We start from the raw sequence: 18,959 nt of genomic DNA on the forward strand, positions 1-18,959 counted from the left end.
GGCTGAGGGAGGATTTGGGATGTGGGGGGTCCTGCCAGGCTCAGCCCCTCCATCACAGGTTTATCCTCAGTCCCCTTGGGCTGCCAGGCCAGGGAAGCAGGCTCTGCTTGGGTTCTCTCTCCAAAACTTAGAAATTTTTGTCCTCATCCTGAAGAAGATTCTCACAACGTTATGTTAGTGCACTCCTGCCCAATGAAGCCTCAGCACCATCCAGCATATTTTTCCAAGGTTTACTGGAAGTGAGGAGCTACCACACAGGCAGCTTCAGGAGGGGGTACCTTAAGGATTTTCTCTGATACAGCCTCTGGTACTGGGTTCAGCAGGTTCACACTCTCCCAAGGGTACAGAACTGAATCTGGAGTCCCTCAGAATGCCACATTCAAAGTATTTTTCACAAGTAGTAAAGAAAGTTCTCAGCATTGCAGCTGCAGCTGGAGGCACAGGGATTTCTCCTTTCAAGATTTGCCCCTTCTGTCCCTTTTCTCCCCTCTGGGCTCCTTGTGAGTGTCAAGTATCTGGAACGAAGGGAGACTTCGTACAGACATTCAGTTTCTGTTTTGTAAATGATTTTAAAAGATTTACAAAGGAATTGCAAATGGATCTGAGCAAAGACAGAAAATGACCACAAAAGAGGAAAGAACATGACTGGGTGAGGTGGAGCAGTGCCAGCAGCCCTGCAGGGCCTGCCAGGCTGTTATTCACCCCTCAGTGCACTGCCAGCCCTTGCCCACGGCAGCTGGGGACACTGGCCCGTGGCTGATGGGCTGGGGGGACACTGCTGTGCTGCTCAGGCTGTGGCCCTGCTCTCTGCTGGCTCTGTGGTTTAATTTAAGGTGGCAGAGCCACCTCCAGAGTCCTGCAAAGAGCCAGCTGCATGCGCAGGGCCTGTGAGCTGCTGGCACAGCATGCCTTGGCCCAGGCCTGCCTGCAGTTCATGAAGTGCTCACAGAGCCAGCATGTCCCAGTGTCAAGTGCTCTCACATTTGAATTGTGCAAGTCTTCTCCCAGGACTATTCTGCTTTCCAATGATACCAGCTGGGAAGGTTCTGTGTCCAGGGCCTCACTGAGCATCCCCCGGGACGCTGGAGGTGCAGTGTGTGGGGGACACCTGTGTCTGCAGGACAGTGGTGGGGAACCTTGCAGAAGGGCATGGTGGTGGCACTGATGGCATACATGCACCATGTCAGGGTCCAGGTCACAGCTGGTGGACAGCCCGAGGTGTCCTTGTGGCCACCAGGCCTGGCTGAGCGGGATGGTGCTCTCAGGTTTTTCCCAGAAGCCTGGACTCAAACACAGCCTGGGACACTGCAGCTGCCCCGGAGCTCCTGTCCCTCAGCAGGGAGGAGGAGCAGGGGAACGAGGGGCACTGAGGGGAAATGGCTGGGGAAGGAGGGACACTGAGGGGAAATGGCTGGGGAAGGAGGGGCAGTGAGGGGGAAATGGCTGGGGAAGGAGGGACGCTGAGGGGAAATGGCTGGGGAAGGAGGGGCAGTGAGGGGGAAATGGCTGGGGAAGGAGGGGCAGTGAGGGGAAATGGCCAGGGAAGGAGGGGCACTGAGGGGGAAATGGCTGGGGAAGGAGGGACGCTGAGGGGGAAATGGCTGGGGAAGGAGGGGCACTGAGGGGGAAATGGCTGGGGAAGGAGGGATGCTGAGGGGGAAATGGCTTGGGAAGGAGGGGCAGTGAGGGTGAAATGGCTGGGGAAGGAGGGCCAGTGAGGGGAAATGGCTGGGGAAGGAGGGGCACTGAGGGGAAATGGCTGGGGAAGGAGGGGCAGTGAGGGGAAATGGCTGGGGAACGAGGGGCACTGAGGGGGAAATGGCCGGGGAAGGAGGGACACTGAGGGGGAAATGGCTGGGGAACGAGGGGCACTGAGGGGGAAATGGCCGGGGAAGGAGGGGCAGTGAGGGGGAAATGGCCGGGGAAGGAGGGGCACTGAGGGGGAAATGGCTGGGGAAGGAGGGCCAGTGAGGGGAAATGGCTTTTCCTCGCCCATTCCCCAGGGGGATGTGCTGCCTCTCAGAGCACAGCCAGCTCCTTCCGCCCAGGGAAGAGGGCAGTTCACCCCATGCCCCTGAGCAGGCTGTGCTGACTGTGTCCTGTCCCTCCCTGTGCTGACTGTTCCTGTGTCCTGTCCCTCCCTGTGCTGACTGTTCCTGTCCCCCCAGGTGTCCCTCAGCCAGGAGTGCACCCGCGCCATCATGAAGCTGATGTACTGCCCGCACTGCCGCGGCATGGCCAGCGTGAGGCCCTGCAACAATTACTGCCTGAACGTCGTCAAGGGCTGCCTGGCCAACCAGGCCGACCTCAGCACCGAGTGGAAGTACCTGATGGGTGAGATGGCCTCTCCCTGCTGCAGCTGCCCCTCATCACCCCTGGCTCCCTGAGGCCGTGTTGGGCAGTGGGAGGCTCAGGGACGTTGTTTGCACTGGTGAAGCTCTCAGAGCTCCTTGTGCCCACACAGAATTGCCCAGCAAGCTCCTCTCTTTGTCCCGCTGAGCCCTGAGGGAGCCTTGCTGCTTGTCTGGGCTCAGGGAGGGCAGCACCAGAGGACATGGCCTTGGCCTTGGCCTTGTTTTGCCTTGCCTTGGCAGCAAAGCTGCCAGCTCAGCCCCAGCTGCAGCCCCCAGGCTGGCTCAGGGTTGGCATTAAGGACAAAACCCCACAAAGTCAAGGAGTGCCACCTGCCTCTCGAGGGACACTGCAGCATGGATGGGGAGGCAGAGCAGGCACTGCTGGAGAGGTGCCCAGGCCAGCTGTGCCACAGCTAACTGGAAATGCTCTGTGGGAGCAACTGGGAGCCTGCTGCAAAGGAGGGGAGGAATTATCCCTTCCCCAGGGCTTTGGTGGCCCTTTGGCCTTTCTGACCAGAGCCAGCCAACTGTTCCTGTCAGTCTCTCCTGGCAGGATGACAGCCTCTCCTGGAACACTGCTGTACAGCTTTCCTTGATTGACAGGGAAGCAGTTCCATGTGCATTTTGCATTTATTCGGGCTTCCTCTTCCCAAGAGACACTGTCAGGGGGTGACAGCTAGGAGGAAATTGAGCTTCTTTCAAATTGCAGTTTTACATTTCAGTGTCAGAGGTCACAGACTGATCAAGGATGGGAGCAAATTATGGAGTCAGAGGCAGTGGTTCACTGGTGGTGTCCTTCCTTCACCCTTCTCCAGGCCCTTCTGTGTAGCCAGAGATGATTTTGTTACACTAAAAACAGAATTTCTCTTTCAGTTTGACAAATTAGGGCAGGTCAAATTAAGGGAGATTTTTATAGTAAGTGGTTCAGATATAATTTTTCACTGTTTAGGGCTGCAACCTTTGATTTAAATGTTTGTATCTCAAGATTAGTGCCTCTTCAAGGCACTATTTGTCTGAAATATACAGTCTCAAAGATGACACCACAACCCCTGTGTGGCAGCAAAGTTAAACTGCAAGCTTTTCAGTGTTACAGGAGATTTTATTTACCAGAATACAAAAAGTTACCAAAATTCACCCCCTTATATTGGGAGCATATGGGCTGTCCCTCCTTCAGACCCAGCTGGAGCGTTGAGAATTGTCTCTGGGGGTAGGCAGAGATTGGTAATTCTTTGTAAGCTGTGGGAAATGGATTTACAGAAAACTCTATGCAGTAATGCAACCATCCAAAATCCAGCAGTATCCAAGCACAGTCCCAAAGCAGCCATGCAAGCAGGAGCCTCCAGGGCAGGTGGGAGTGCTGGGACAGCAGAGCTCTCCAGAGCAGCTGAGGCAGCCCTCAGGCACTCCCTGTGCTGTTTGCCAGTTAATACTGGTCTGCTTGAGTACCTGTATAGCCTGATGTCTCCCTGGCTGTTGTCCTTCCAGAGGTGAAGGTGACAACAATTACGGCTTTTCTCCCTCCTTCACTGCCACAGAAGCCATTTCCCACATCCACTGTCCCTGGCACCTTATTGACCCCAGTTCTCCCACTTTCTCCTGGCTGCAGTGCTTTGCTGGAGACATGCACTGAGTTAGGAGGGTGAGGGCCAAGTATTGCTGTTTCTTAATAATTCTACATGAGTTTTGTGGTCTTCCTTTCTGTATCCCCCAGGGAAATGCTGGTTACTCTGGGTGAACACTACCCAAAGTGTATTTACAATTTGCAGGAGGTTCCTTTGCCTACATAAATTAGGGAAAACAAGTGTGCACCTGAGCAGTGGTGAACATGGAGAGGTGTCCCCCAGCAAGGAGACCTGCCAAGGGCCCAGCAGCTTGTCCCAGCCAGCATGAGCTGATCTCTGCCTTGCTGTGCCCAGAGTGGTGCTGAGAGCTGTGCCTGCCTTGCTCTGCAGATTCCCTCATGGGGGTGGCCGACCGCATCGACGGGCCCTACAACGTGGACACTGTCATAGGCACCATCCACATGAGAATTGCTGAAGCCATCTCCAACCTGCAGGAGAACAAGGATTCCATCACAAGCAAGGTAGGAGAGTGTCCTGGGCCTGCCTGAGGACACATCATGTGCCACTGCCACGACCAGGTGCTCTTTTGTGCTCACTCTTCAGCTGAACTGGTGTTGCCGGGCTTGCAAGGGTTGCAGGGTGAAGAGAGAGGCAAGAATCTTGACCTCATGTTCAGAAGGCTTGATTTATTATTTTATGATATATATTGAATTATTACTATGCTAAAAGGAATAGAGAGAAAGGTTCTCAGAATGCTAGCAAGCTAAGAATAGAAAAGGAATGAATAAGCAAAGGAGCTCTCTCTGATTCTGTCCCAGAGAGAGCTCAGCCTGTGATTGGCCCTTAATTGTACACATGCAACATGGACCAATCACAGATGCACCTGTTGCATTCCACAGCAGCAAACAACCATTGTCTACATTCCTTTTCTGGGGCCTCAGCTTCCCAGAAGGAAAAAAATCCCAAAGAAAGGATTTTTTACAAAAGATGTCTGTGACAAACTGGGAGAGAGGAAGAGTGAGGGAGAGCAAATGCCCTCTCTTTTAATGATAAATTGCCTTGGTTTCCGACCACCCATCTGACACAGGCAGAGTTGTTTTCTCCACCTTTGCAGGTGCTCCCTGCCACATCCAGCCAGCCTCCTTTGGCCACAGGCACAGAGGTGGGACTGTATACACAGTGGTGGGGGTTGCATGTGCCATTTGCTGTCAGGGCCCTCTGTGCTGAAGAGTTTTGAGCTGTTTTGGCTGAGCTGAGGCGTTTACACAAGTGCACAGTCCCCAGTGACAGGAGACAGCTGCTCTAACCTGCCCCGAGGGGATCTCCTGCAGTGGGAACACTGGGCTGTCAGGTGGTGCCAGGGGACAGAGCTGCAATCTGGCAGTCCATCTGGAGAGTACAAACCAGGCTCTCCTGAGGCTCACCTGTCTCCCAAGAAGTATCATGAAGGTCTCCTCTGTTGGTCTTCTATTTTTAGTGTATTTCTCCACTTAACCACAGTCACCTCTGTAGCTGCAGGTGAGAGAAGCCTTGGGAACAAAAGCAGCCCTCCAGGGCTCCTGCCTTCTGCCCTGACACTCCCCAGCTCCTGCAGCTATCCCATAGTTGCAGATGAAAGAAGTGGGACAGGTCCTAACTGGGTTTTGGATAAGGGAAGGGCCAGAAGTGCTGCTTGGCAAACAGGAATTCACTGGCACACATCAAAGCGCTAACAGCTGAGTGCATCCAAGTGCTGGGTTATGTTTCTTTTCTGACATGAAAGGCAATGTTCTCTTTTCCCTCATTAGGTGGGACTGAGGCTTTCCACATAAAAGCAAATCCTTGGTGTGGGAAAACATAGCATCATCTGCAGAGAAAGGTGTTTCCAAGGGGAATACAGTAAATCTGGTGACATGAAAGGGGCTAAGCAGTATGACTGGTGTTTGATTGGAGCAACCAAACAGGATTGATAGCTCCTCAGTATGACCTGGTGACCAGCTGAATGGAGCACTCTGCTGGTGGCACAGCTGGCAGAGGGCAGGAGCTGCCAAGCTCTGAGTTCTGGTTTTGAGCATGGCAAAGCTATCAGATGGAGGATGGTATTGTCAGCTGAGTTCAGGGCTGTCCCAGGCCAATCCTGGCAATCTCAGAGGCAGGGACATGACCCAGGCCAAGGTATTCTCCCAGTGTGAGCAGTCAGGAGGTGTCTGGCAGCCACTCTCCCACCATCAGACACTGTCCCTGCAGCCCCTGGGAGTGGCAGGTCACAGCCCCCAGGTCCCTGCTTGCCTCCTGCACACCCCACTCACACAGCCAGACCAGGTCTCCTCACTGGTTCCACCCAGGTTTCCCATGGCAGTGTCAGACCTCTCCTTCCATAAAGCAATTTATTGACAGCACAGTAACACAAATAAAGCTTGAGCTGGTGCCTCTGAGGCCAACAAAGGAACCCCATGGCTTTTATCCCCTCACAGTCCAAGCATGTAGAAGTGTGACCTGGCTCTCTCAGTGCCTGGTCACTGGCTGGTGCCACAGGTGCTGTGCCCTTTGTTATGCCAAGGGTGGGCAGCTTACAGCCTCTGGCTCCTGCAGCTGCACCTGCACAGGGTGCCCTCCTCCCCACAGAATGCCTTCTTGGAGAGGAGCCAGGAGTGGCCCTTGCCCCAGTGCCACCCTGTCACAGGCTGTCCTGGGCGCTGGGTGAAGCTCTAAAGAAGCACTTGTGGTACCAAGCCTTGTGCTCAGGGCAGCATAGAGCCCTCCCTGCTTCCTCACACTTCCCCTTCTCCCTGTGGCTCCCATGGATTTCAGGCAGCAGGAGCTGTCAGAGGCTGCAAATGCATGTTTGCTGTCATTGTTCAGGGGCTGTTGGCCCCTCAGTCTGCTGCAGTTGTTCTCTCCAGCAGCAGTTTGCATCTCTCACCTGAAGCATTTGGAGTGGCAAGAGGTTCACCTTGGTTCAGCTGTGCTGGAGCTGCCCCTCTCCTGGACACCTCCCCAGATTTTATCTCCTGGGAAGGGGCCAGCAAGATAGAGCAGTGAAACCAGGGTTTTGTTTTGGTAGAACCAAGTTGAAAATGCTCTACATGCACTTTTCAGGGTGGAGTTTTTTTTTGCACAGAGCTAAGGAGACCGATGAACAGACAAAGTGGCTTGGTGCTGAGCTGCTGCAGTCATCTGATCCATCTGGCCAGCAGGACAGGGCACCCAGGAGGGCCTTTGGAGGCTGAGTGTCCCTCAGACAGTGTCCCCCTCACAGCCAGGGGCTCCTGGCCAGGTTAGCACGTGGCTGAGCCAGCACCTTCAGCAGGTGGCACGAGCTGTGTCAGCAGAGCTCTGCCTGGCCCTGCCTCCTCTGCTTCAAGGGGACACCAGGCAAGGTTTATCAACAGCTTGTGACAGCACCCTGGCACCACAACGAGCTTGGAGCCCTCTTTTCAAATCAGCTGGATTCCTTTGTAAAGGCTGGCCCATCCTGACTCAGACTGACAGTGCCAAGTCCCTCCTGGGCTCTGGTGCTTTGTCCCTCTGAGCTCTCCTGGCACCAGTGGGGCTCAGCTGCCCAGCCCTGGTGATGTGCTGATGCAGAGGCTGGGAGAAGCTGGATTTTCCACCCTTCACCTCACCCTAGAGGCCAGGTATGAGGGTTTGGACCTTCCCAGTGCTTGTGCTGCTCTCTGGCCACAAAGCCCCCCGGGCAGGTAGTTAGGGTGATAGGAGGTACCTGAAGAGAGCACATAAATCAGCCCTGCTGCCTCATGTGCCCCTGAAGCATCCAGCCTGACAGACTGTGGCACATCTGCTGTCCTGGCAGTGCCCTGCTGGAGGCACACTGCTTTCCCAAGTGGGGATGTTGATTGCAGGAGCCATGGGGATAGTCCCACATCAGTCTGTTGTTTATCAGTGAAGCTCCCATGCTCTGTAGTCTTGAAGCCCACACCACTGATGCAATGAGTGTGAGCAACTCCCATCTTTTTCTTCCAAGGATTTTATTTTCCAGTCATAAGAAGAACAGATAAAATTGCTATAAATAATTTAATATCAATATTGACGACTCATCCAAAAACATGTGTTACTGCTGAATATTTTGCTTGATAGTGGTAACCAAAACCAGTTACAATGTGCTGAAAACACATCTGGCACTAGAAACTAAGCCAGAATCTCTGAGAATCTTGGCAATAGGAAGGATAAATATCCTTAAGAAGGGAAAAAAACCCATAACTGTGGAGTGTTAAATAATTAAAGGAATGGCATCGAAACATGGGATAGAGAGTTTGCTTTGTTTTTCAGGTGTTCCAAGGCTGTGGAAATCCCAAAATCAGCACAAAAGGCTCCAGTAGTGAGGACAAGAAGAGACGGGGGAAGGTGACATTGGAGGCCAAGTCCTCTGCCCAGGCCCTGGAGATGCTGGTGGGTTTGAGCTGGAGCTGCTCTGGGTCCTGCAGGCTGGGTCACACCGTGCTGGGGCTGGAGAAGATCAGATCATCAGGGGCTGCTGTAACCCAGCACACCTGCTCTTCTTGCCTCTGCAGGGTTGGGTGTAATAACCAATAGATAACCAATTTGCTGATAAGCAATTTCCCAGGGATTTGGTGCCAGACTTACCTGAAGAGGCTCCTAGACTGATGGTCTTCTCCTGGTTGGTCTTGTGGTACTGGAGCAGTGCTTGGCATGTAACCTTTAGCCTTGGGCACTTGGCTTGGTGATTGGTCTTTAGGGGAAGGTTGATGATACGTCCTATTTTGCATGAAAACAGATTTTGTGATGGTAAAACAAAAAATATGCAGAATCCTTGTACTTTCCTCTGCCCTGGGGCACCCCAGAGCTCCTGTGGCCCTGAGCATCCCCTTTGCTTACAGGTTTTAGATGCCAAAGGGAATCTGACAGCTCTCAAGACATACTGGATCACCCTGCCCAGCAGCCTGTGCAGCAAAAAAGTAATGGCCAGCTCAGCTTCAGATGACAGATGTTGGAATGGGATGACCAAGGGCAGGTATGGAGTGGCTCACAGTGCCAGGAGCACCAGCCTGGCTGAGAGGAAGGGTTTGAAAAGGCACTTACACATCATCACAGGCAGCCCTGCTTGCTCAGAGTGAGCAGTCTGTGCCTGTCCATAGAAACGCTGCATTTCCAGAAATGCTCATACCTGGGAATGGCAAGCCTGGTGTGGTTTTGCTGTGTGTTGAGGGTTAAGCACTGAAATGCACTCAGCATGAAATAACTGTGCAGTTTTCTACCAAGGAAGCAGTTCTGCAGTTCCACATGCACTCAAAAGGCAGCAGGGCTGGATTTCCCACACAAGCTCCAGAGAATTGCACACACATCCCTCTCTCCATACCTGCTCTGAGGGGGGATACCTGGGTGACATCCACCAGCTGCAGAAACAGGTCCTACCCCAGCCAAGGTTAAAGGATGGCTGAGGGGACACCAGCAGCTGCTGGACCTTTCTCCTTTTTTCTCTGCAGTCCTCTTGGACTTGGCTTTGCCAGCCTGAAGTCAACACCTTCAGTTGTTCCATATTTCACATTGTTGCCAGCAGTGTCCCACATCTGCAGGAGCAGGAGGACCAGGGCACTGTGGAAGGCAGCAGTGCAGCTCTGGTTGACAGCTCCCAGCTAATTAATCTTCCCTGGGAGGCAGTCAGGTCAAACTGGGCTGCTCCCAGGGGCTCAGTCTCCACAGGGCTGAACCAAGCAGGGATTAAAATGCTCCTCAGCCTCCCATATGGACAGAGATTTTCCACTGGGGAGTGTCACTGTGAGCCCATTGGTACCAGCCTGAGAGCAAGCCCTGTGCCTTTCCTGCAGGAAATCCCTCTCCATGCTGGGACAGGGGTGCTGCAAGGCCACCCAGGCACCTCCTGCAAGCTGAGACCCCTCTGCTGGGGTCTGGCCCTCCAGAGAGCTGGGCTGCCCAGCAAACAGCAGCTGCAGGGGCTGTCCCAGAGGTGGCACCGGCTGCAGCCTCGGGGCTCACAGAGCCTGGGTTATCCCTGGTGTCTGTAGGGAGAGCTGAGCTGGGGGCAGACATCTAAACCTTCTGCCTTCCTTCCCAGTTACCTGCCCGAGGTGATGGGGGATGGCCTGGCTAACCAGATTAACAACCCCGAGGTGGAGGTGGACATCACCAAGCCGGACATGACCATCCGCCAGCAAATCATGCAGCTCAAGATCATGACAAACCGCCTGGGCAACGCCAACATCGGCAACGATGTGGACTTCCAGGACACCAGTGAGTGCAACACAGCCACAGGGGTGCAAGGGGGAGTCAGGGGGGGCAAGCAGTCCTGCAGCCTGCACAGGTGTCCCTACCGCCTTCACAGTGTCCCTGCAGCCTGCACAGGTGTCCCTGCAGCCTTCACAGGTGTCCCTGCAGCCTGCACAGGTGTCCCTGCAGCCTTCACAGTGTCCCTGCAGCCTGCACAGTGTCCCTGCAGCCTGCACAGTGTCCCTGCAGATGCTGCTGCTGGGCCTGTGGGCAGGGAGGGTCTGGCTTTTGGTCTGGCTTTTGGCTTGGGGCTGCTCAGGGGCTGCGTGAGTGCAGACAATCTGTGGGGTGGCTGGAGGCTGTGCTGCTCCCAGTGCCTCACTGAAACCTGCAGGGCTGTCTCCAGTGGCAGCCCTGCTGACAGGGCCATTGCTCTGTCTGCTCCAGAGGTTGCAGCTGCTGCAGCAACAGTGACTGAAGGCAGCAGGAGGTCAGGTATGGGCTTGTATCCCACGCTGGGGGATGCAGACAGGAGGGGGTGGCCAGGGTAGGGCTGGTGGCCAGAGCTCCCCAGGGCTGCAGCAAGGGGAGAGGGCCATGCCCACCATAAGGAAAGTAGTGGGTGTGCAGTGTGTGTGTATGTGCAGTGTGTGTGCAGTGTGTGTGCAGTATGTGTGTGCAGTGTGTGTGTATGTGCAGTGTGTGTGCAGTGTGTGTGCAGTGTGCAGTGTGTGCGCTCTGTGTGTGTGTGCAGTGTGTGTACAGTATGTGTGTGCAGTGTGTGTGCAGTGTGTGTGCAGTGTGTGTGTATGTGCAGTGTGTGTACAGTATGTGTGTGCAGTGTGTGTGCAGCGTGCAGTGTGTGCACTGTGTGTGTGCAGTGTGTGTGTACAGTGTGTGCAGTGTGTGTGCAGTGTGTGTGTGCAGTGTATGTGTGTACAGTGTGTGCAGTGTGTGCAGTGTGTGTACAGTGTGTTTGTGTGCAGTGTGTGTGTGCTCTGTGTGTGCAGTGTGTTTATGTGCAGTGTGTGCAGTGTGTGTGCAGTGTGTGTGTGCAGTGTGTGTGTGCGCAGTGTGTGTGCAGTGTGTGTACAGTGTGTGCACTGTGTGTATGTGCAGTGTGTGTGTGCAGTGTGTGTGCAGTGTGTTTGTGTGCAGTGTATGCAGTGTGTGTGTGCAGTGTGTGCAGTGTGTGCAGTGTGTGTTTATGTGCAGTGTGTGCAGTGTGTGTATGTGCAGTGTGTGTGCAGTGTGTGTGCAGTGTGTGTTTATGTGCAGTGTGTACAGTGTGTACAGTGTGTGCAGTGTGTTTATGTGCAGTGTGTGTGCAGTGTGTTTGTGTGCAGTGTGTGTGTACAGTGTGTGCAGTGTGTGTGCAGTGTGTGTGCAGTGTGTGCACTGTGTTTATGTGCAGTGTGTTTGTGTACAGTGTGCAGTGTGTTTATGTGCAGTGTTTGCAGTGTGTGCAGTGTGTGTTTATGTGCAGTGTGTGCAGTGTGTTTATGTGCAGTGTGTTTGTGTGCAGTGTGTTTATGTGCAGTGTGTGCAGTGTGTGTACAGTGTGTGTGTGTGCAGTGTGTGCAGTGTGTGCAGTGTGTGTGCAGTGTGTGTGTGCAGTGTGTGTGTGTACAGTGTGTGCAGTGTGTGTATGTGCAGTGTGTTTGTGTGCAGTGTGTTTATGTGCAGTGTGTGCAGTGTGTGCACTGTGTTTATGTGCAGTGTGTACAGTGTGTGCAGTGTGTGTGCAGTGTGTGCAGTGTGCAGTGTGTGCAGTGTGTGTTTATGTGCAGTGTGTGTGTACAGTGTGTGCAGTGTGTGTTTATGTGCAGTGTGCAGTGTGTGCAGTGTGTTTGTGTGCAGTGTGTTTATGTGCAGTGTGTGCAGTGTGTGTGTGTACAGTGTGTACAGTGTGTGCAGTGTGTTTATGTGCAGTGTGTGCAGTGTGTGCAGTGTGTGTGCAGTGTGTTTATGTGCACTGTGTGTGCAGTGTGTGCTCACCCCACGCTGTCTCTGCACAGGTGATGACATGAGTGGCTCCGGGAGCGGGGACAGCTGTCCTGATGACGTCTGTGGCAAAAGACTTTCTAAGAGCCCCAGCACCAGGCAGCCAGAAACACACGCCATTCCTAAGCAGTCCGGACACGGCGTCCATGGGGCCAGCAGCAGATCTTTGCCTTCTGCCTCCCTCCTCCTCCTCCTCCTGCTGCTCTGGGTGGCTGCCTCCGCCCCGCAGCACTTGTGGCGGTAACTCGCTGGCACAGCCAGGACACAGACTGCGGCTGAGGGCTTCACTTTGCCAAAACCAACCAACCAACAACCAACCAACCAAAGGACGTATTTAATTCACCTTGGCAAAAAAAAAAAGAAAAAAAGGAAAAAAAAAAGGAGGAGAAAAAGGTTTTCAGAAGGTTTCAGTTGTTTGCTATTTCTGGCAGTGCTCGAGCTGTTTTCTTCTTTCTAGGTCTTTCCCCAATGCTGGGCCCTTCTTTCCATACCTCATTGTTTTACTTTTGTTATTGCCACAAACTGGCTCCTGGGGCTGGAGCCAGCCTCTGCAGAGAGCTCGGGGAGCCGGGCCGAGCCCTCGCGGGCAGCTGTGCTGCTGCTCGGTGGAATATGCAATTGCCCCGCCCCTGGCCCGCCGGGATCTCGGCACGGCCCGTGCTGCCTCAGGGGCTCGCTGGGCTCTTCCTCTGTGCTTCCTAGCTGGGCAGAGACGGCCCTTCACCTCCGGTGGGGTACACAGGAGCGTGAGCAGCTTTGCTGGGTCGAACTGAACGAGTTTGGCAGCGGCTGTTGGACCCAAAAATGCAGAACTCGCTTTTCTTTGGAAAGGTCACAAGTGGGTTTCTTGACTAGAGCTCGTAGCTGAGGACAATTTGAAATGTAGGTTTCCTACATCTACGTGACTGGGAATGAGTGTTAGGGGTTGGGGTTTGGGTACTTTTTCTTTGCATGCTAGTTGGAAAGCCATTTTTTACCCAAGTAAGAATGGTCCAATTTGTACCTGCAGTGCAGTACCATTGTGGGTAACAGAGAGATGCAGATGTGCACAGTGGGATTCTCTGTGTGACAGACACTTGTGCTGCCTCCTCCTTCTCTGGCCCCAGCCATAGACAGGAATGCAGGTTTTTTCTTGGTAATGAGAGAGACCAGGGACATTTTACTCACTGGAGCTTTGGGACTGGTTGTGCCCCTTCAAGCAGCTGCCTTAGGGCAGAGAGGGGCTGCTGGGGACCACCATGGGCCCTACCCAGGGCACTGGCTCGGGGGAATGTGAGAAAAGGAAACATTTTGTTTGGGATTTCTTTTTACCTTTGGTGTTTGTTTCAGTTGTACTGTAGGTTTTGAATGGATTCCCACTTTCCCTGTTCCTTCCCCATCATCCAGTTCACCTTCCCTAGCCCCTGCAGGCACGGGCTGAGCCAGCAGGTCAGACACCCCTGGCAGCTCTGTTTGGGCTCAGGGGAGGGCCAGGCTCACCCTTTGCTCCCATCCCACCACTCACAGCCTTTGGGTGATGCTGCCCTAAGCCCAGATTGCTCAGTGGGGCGGGCTCTGGGCCAGGTTTGAGACTGGGGCTGGTGGGTGAAGTCACAAATGTCCTCCTGTAGCTGTAGGAGTGTCTGTGCTTGTTTAGGGCTGTGTGCTGGGGCTTCCAGAGGCTGCTGTGCCTGGTGGGCAGCAGGCCTGGGCTGGAGCCACGGGTGTAGCAGAGGCTGGAACAGCACAGTCCCTGTGGCTGCCTGGGCCAGCAGCACTCACAGCTCCAGACAGGTTTGTGCTGGGCTGAGAGGAGGGCACAGCTGGGCTGTCTCCTGCTTTTGCACAGCATCTGAGCATTTCTGCTCTGCCTTGCCAGAGGAGATGTGCCTTTGGGCTGAGCAAACATTTGGGGTTGGGGTTTGGCTGTAATGGAGGTTTTTCCCCCTTTTCTAAGAAAAACCTCAATTTTTAACATTAGCAGTTCCTGAAGTGTGCAATTTAGGGAAAAATGAGGACATGAGCAAGGTAATGCTGAAAGCCAGTTCATTCCCTGCCCTCCCTGGGGCACTGAGGGTGCCTCAGAATGGGCAGAGCTTTTAGGCCAGCTCTGGCAGCCTCTCCAAGCCACAGTGACCAATGTCACATCCTTTCTGCCTTGGCCTCACCTCCCTGAAAGGCAAAATCCCTGACCTGATCTGGCTGGGTGTCAGAAATGAACACTGGGTGCTGGACAATGGCTGAAGGACAGACAGTGCCACTACACCCATCAGAACCCTGCAGAGGATCAATGTAAGCAGTGGTTTTGTCTAGATTTATTTGCTGCTAGACATATGGCAAATTCACATGATTTTGACTGCTCTAAAGAGTTCCTCTCTTTTCTTTTTAAAATTTTAAATCAGAATTGCAAATACAAATTTAACCTTCAGTTCCAACAATCCCCACAACCAATTCTGCAGAAGCTTTATATCCAAAGGGGAAAAAAAAAAGCTGGGGGGGAGGGAGGAAAAATTAAAACATTGTAGTCTTATTCTCATCAAAACACAGCTGGGTTGGGGCTTTAACACCTGGATGCTGAGGTCAATGGGAGAATGGGAGCTTGAAAGTCACTTCCATTTCTGTGCAATTACTTTTTGCTGTTTGCCTGTTATCCTCAAGAGCTTCTTATGGGCCCCTTCACATTTTAATGTGAAGCCAGGAATTTACTGATTATCTAGTTAGTATTTTAACAGTTTAATAGCCCCAACTAGTGGTTCTGTTACAAGATAAAAACCTGATAGTGCAAATTAATAAGGCAAAGCCTCAAAGAAACTGTAAAATCTGTTCTGCAGGGGAAACCCTTCCTGAAGCCTTCCCCTCTGAGCTGGGCTGAGCTGCCACTCCCCATCCCTGGTGGCCCTGAGGGTGGCAGCTGCCACCTTGCACAGGCCAGGCCAGGTGAGCCTGAGGTGGGGCAGGGCAGGGGCTCAGCCCCTCTGTGCCCAGCAGTGCTCAGGGTGGCCCTGTGGGCTCATTTTTCCATCTGCCCATGGTCAGCCTGCACTGCTGCTTTTTGCTGCTCCCTGGTTGCTCGGTGTTTCTGCTCTCCCTTGCCCTGAAGGTGTTTCCCCAGCTGCTGCCATGAAGTGCCCTGGGCTTGTTTGGCTGTGCCACCTTCCCCAGGAGCTGCAATGGCTGAAAGCCCCCGGGATATCAACTCCAAACTAAAGCAATCTGAAATTACTGCTGACTAAACTACCACTGGTGTGGCTGAACAAGCTGAAATCAACCCAGGTCCAGACAAGTCCTGAGCCTGGTTGGGCTGGTGCAGAACCTGGGGCCTTTCAGTGCTTCTAAATGACATTTCCTGGGCTGCTGCCTGCTGGAAAACACTGTGACACCTCCCCATGGCTGCTCTGGGCTGGCTGCATGGGGGGATCTCTGAGCAACTGGGCTGGCTGGGACAAACATTTGCTCCCATGCTGTCAGGATGGAAATATCCATCGTGTTCTGGTGTGAACGGGCTCACACTTGGCAGGTGTATGGAGGGGGTAGTGGTGTAGGAAAAAACCTTTACAAAGGCCCAATCCCTGGGAAGGGGAGAACCATCAATGGTGGATTTCCAAGTGTCTCTGTCTTTCAGCCTGCTCTTTGTGCCATAATGTTTATGTTTTAAACAATGGTGAGGGTCTCAAAAGGCTTTGAGAGCACAGCTACTTATCATTTACAGATGACAAGCTGCCTGTTGTTTTCTGGTGGGCTTGGTAGGGGCTAAGGTATAACAGAATATCTAAAGTCCACCTTTGCTTTAAACAGATGCATTTCTATCTGCAGGAGTAAGAATTATTTCACTTATCAGCATAGCTGGACAGTTATCTATTTCTTTCTGTTACCAAGGTACTTGTAACTCTCTTGCACTGTTTATCTAAAGTTGAAATATGTTCTTTGAATCCTTGTATAAATAAAAAGGCTGGAGACAAATCTGGATTTACAGGGCAATTATTTCTTCTCCATTTAAGCCAAGTCTGGCTTTTTCTTTCTTTTTCACTTGTTAAGGCAGAGATAAAGGCCAGGTCAGGAGCCCTGAGGAAGGAAACCATGTTGAGGCACAGGCTGGGCTGATGGCAGTGTTGGCAGCAGGGATTTTCCTGCATTCCTGCACCACTCAGAGGAGCAGCTGCTGGGTTCTGTGGATGTGTGTTTGTGGGAACAAGGTGAGCCTGGCTTGAGGATCCTAAGTTGTCTCATCTAGAAGCACAGAAAGTCATGGCATAACAGTGCAAAGATCAGAAATGCCCTTGGTATTGGTCATTACAAGGTGTTGTGGTGATTACAGACCAGCTGTTGGACAGCTCACAGCAGGCAGAGCAGCGAGGGGGATGTTGGATCTCCAGCACGTGCCTGAGACTGGACTGGTGCAGCACAAGGGTTTGTGCTTCAGCTCCATCCTCACCAGAACAGGGGCAATGCAGCTGTCAAGGTGAGGTGTTGGAAGCTGCTCATGAAATGTCTGAGAGACTTGGTAACTGAAAACTGAAGTGTATCCTTCTGCCTGGAAGCAAATATCAGCTACATTTAATAAACTGACTGATACCCTTGAGTGAGTAGGTATTTCTTTAGGTTCCTCTCCTGCAGCTATTTGCACCACATCCACACATTTATATAAATATAACAAGTGCAAAAATATTGGTCTTCTCCTTGGAGGTTTTGTGCACACCAGTTGCCTGCTTTGCCTCCTCAGTGTCTAATTATGATCTGAAACAACAGCCTCTTACAGCTTGGTGTTTACTAAAGGTGTCTGAAAGCATTTCTGCAGTCCATAATGTCACTGAACTCTGCATGTTGGCCAGTTCACTGCTGGGAGCTTGCAGGAGGTGGAGGCTGTGGTACAATCCCAGCTCCCCCTGGGCTGCAGCCTCACATCACTGCTGGGCAGGGGGACAGGAGACAGCCATGGTGACAGGGGCTGCTGGCACTGCACCCTGGCTGCCAGGGCCACCAAAACCAGGAATACCCAGTGGACTGAGGCATCAAACCCTTTCTAACGAGGGGTGATGCTCTTACCCTGCAGTTCAACACCTTCTTACAGAGGCAGCAACTGCCTTCAGTGCCAGAAGATGGCATTTGTGTTTAACTTATCAATTACTCTGTGTGTGGTGACAACTGCCCTGTTCCCACCTCCTCCTCTCCACAGAGACACGGTGCAGGGAGGGCTGGGGGGAAGGACCCCCTTGGTGGCATGAATGACCATTCTGAAGTCAGCTGCAGGCAGGCAGCCTAAAAACATCCACAGCCTCAGAGACAGGGAGCTCAGCTGCAGCCCCAGGGGAGCAAAAGTGACAAGAAAGGTGCCCTGAGATGGTGTCACCCAGGGAACACCTGGATCAGTGCTGGGATGGGCTGCAGGAACTGGTAAATCAGTAACTCCCACCTGGCTTGTCTGGGGGATCCCAGAGCCATCTGATGCTGCTGCCACCCACAGAGATCAGTGAGGGTTCATGGCACAGCCAGTGTGATGCCAAGTGAAATCAAGTCATGGTTTTGGTATGAACTGGAGTGTGCCCATACAGCACCACCCAGGGACTCTGCAGGGGCCCAGGAAAGGTCACTGATGGGTGCAGGCAGAAGGGTGAGCCCCTGTCAGAGGAGGGCAGGGCAGCAGCTCTCCCACAGTGTGGGGCACAGCCGTGTGCCCGTCCCACAGGGGAGTCCATGGCAGGGACTGCAGAGAGGCTCCTTGCCTCAGTGCCCCCATCATGGCCTGGCAATAAGGGGTGTGCCATGGAATGCTAAGCTGGGCAAGTCACTGCCAGGGAAGGTCCAATATCCCTGGAAAGAGTGGCTGTGGAGGGGCCCAGGAGCCCTCCCCATGCTGCTGGGGTGGGCAGCATCAGGGTCTCCTGTTGAGCTTTCTCCTCCCCAGCCTGAACTGAGCCTCCTGGGGCCCTGCAGCAGCCATGCCCTGAGCACAGGAAGAAGAGGCAGGTGAATCAGCCTTCATGTGCTGGGTAACAGAAGGGGACAGCATGTTCTTGTGCTTGTGTGAGAGAGCTGAATCCCTTGGCCTCAGAGCCAACTTCTCACTGACAGGCTGCTGTTGGCACAAATGATGGCAGGTGTGTGGCAGGTCCAGTTCTCCCTCCATGGTCGAATAAAAGCTCCTCCTTGTACCTCACTTCTCATTCCTGAATGGGTGGCATTGCACTTCACAGCAGTCTGTGCTCTGCTGCTGCAACAGTTCAGGTTCATTTTTGTGTCAGGTTCATTTTTGTATGAATCAAATGCTCCTGTTTGGCCTGAAAGCAAAGGGCTGAAGCAGCTCAGCCTCCAGGAAGCAGCTGGCACCTGTGACCAGCCCTGCAGCACCTGCCCACACTGGCCAAGGTGACCTTCACCTGGCTGGGCTTGGCCCATCCCCACCCATCCTGTGCAGTTCAAACCCACGGCAGCACACTCAGGTGCAGGATGCTCTCTGCCCTGGCAGCACACCAGCAATTCTACTCAAGTCCAGAAAGATCAGCACTATGCTATCTGGCCAGCCTGGTAAATCATTTTCTGGAGCTTTTGTTGTAGGAAAGGGGCACCGAGAGGCTCTGGAAAATCACAAATCAATCATAGAATATGCTGAGTGGGAAGGGCCCACAAGGATCATGGAGTGCAAGTCCTGGTGCTGCACAGAACATCCCCAAGAGTCACACCATGTGCTGCACCCACTGCCCCGAGGAGCCTGTTCCAGTGCCCAACTGGACCTTCTATGGGTGAAGAACCTTTTTCTAATATGCAACATAACCCACCCTGACACAACTTCAGCGTTGCATCACTGCACCAACAGCACTGTCCTCAGCAGCAGCAGCAGCATTGCCATGCAGAACACGGCCGATAAGCAGCAGCAGCA

At 53.2% G+C, this 18,959-nt stretch overlaps 1 protein-coding gene across 1 annotated transcript in view; it reads left to right on the forward strand.

Moving 5' to 3' along the window:
* GPC1 (glypican 1) overlaps positions 1-15,026 on the forward strand; it is a 211,003-nt gene extending 195,977 nt beyond the window's left edge. The window contains exons 4-9 of the mRNA XM_058031230.1: positions 2,169-2,334; positions 4,307-4,437; positions 8,186-8,305; positions 8,755-8,888; positions 9,951-10,126; positions 12,121-15,026. Coding sequence (XP_057887213.1) covers positions 2,169-2,334; positions 4,307-4,437; positions 8,186-8,305; positions 8,755-8,888; positions 9,951-10,126; positions 12,121-12,350 — 957 coding nt within the window. The 3' untranslated portion in view covers positions 12,351-15,026. The remainder of the gene's footprint in view (positions 1-2,168; positions 2,335-4,306; positions 4,438-8,185; positions 8,306-8,754; positions 8,889-9,950; positions 10,127-12,120) is intronic.
* Positions 15,027-18,959: the final 3,933 nt, after the last annotated feature.

This window comes from Melospiza georgiana, chromosome 10 (assembly GCF_028018845.1).
Source record: "Melospiza georgiana isolate bMelGeo1 chromosome 10, bMelGeo1.pri, whole genome shotgun sequence".
Taxonomy (NCBI): domain Eukaryota; kingdom Metazoa; phylum Chordata; class Aves; order Passeriformes; family Passerellidae; genus Melospiza; species Melospiza georgiana.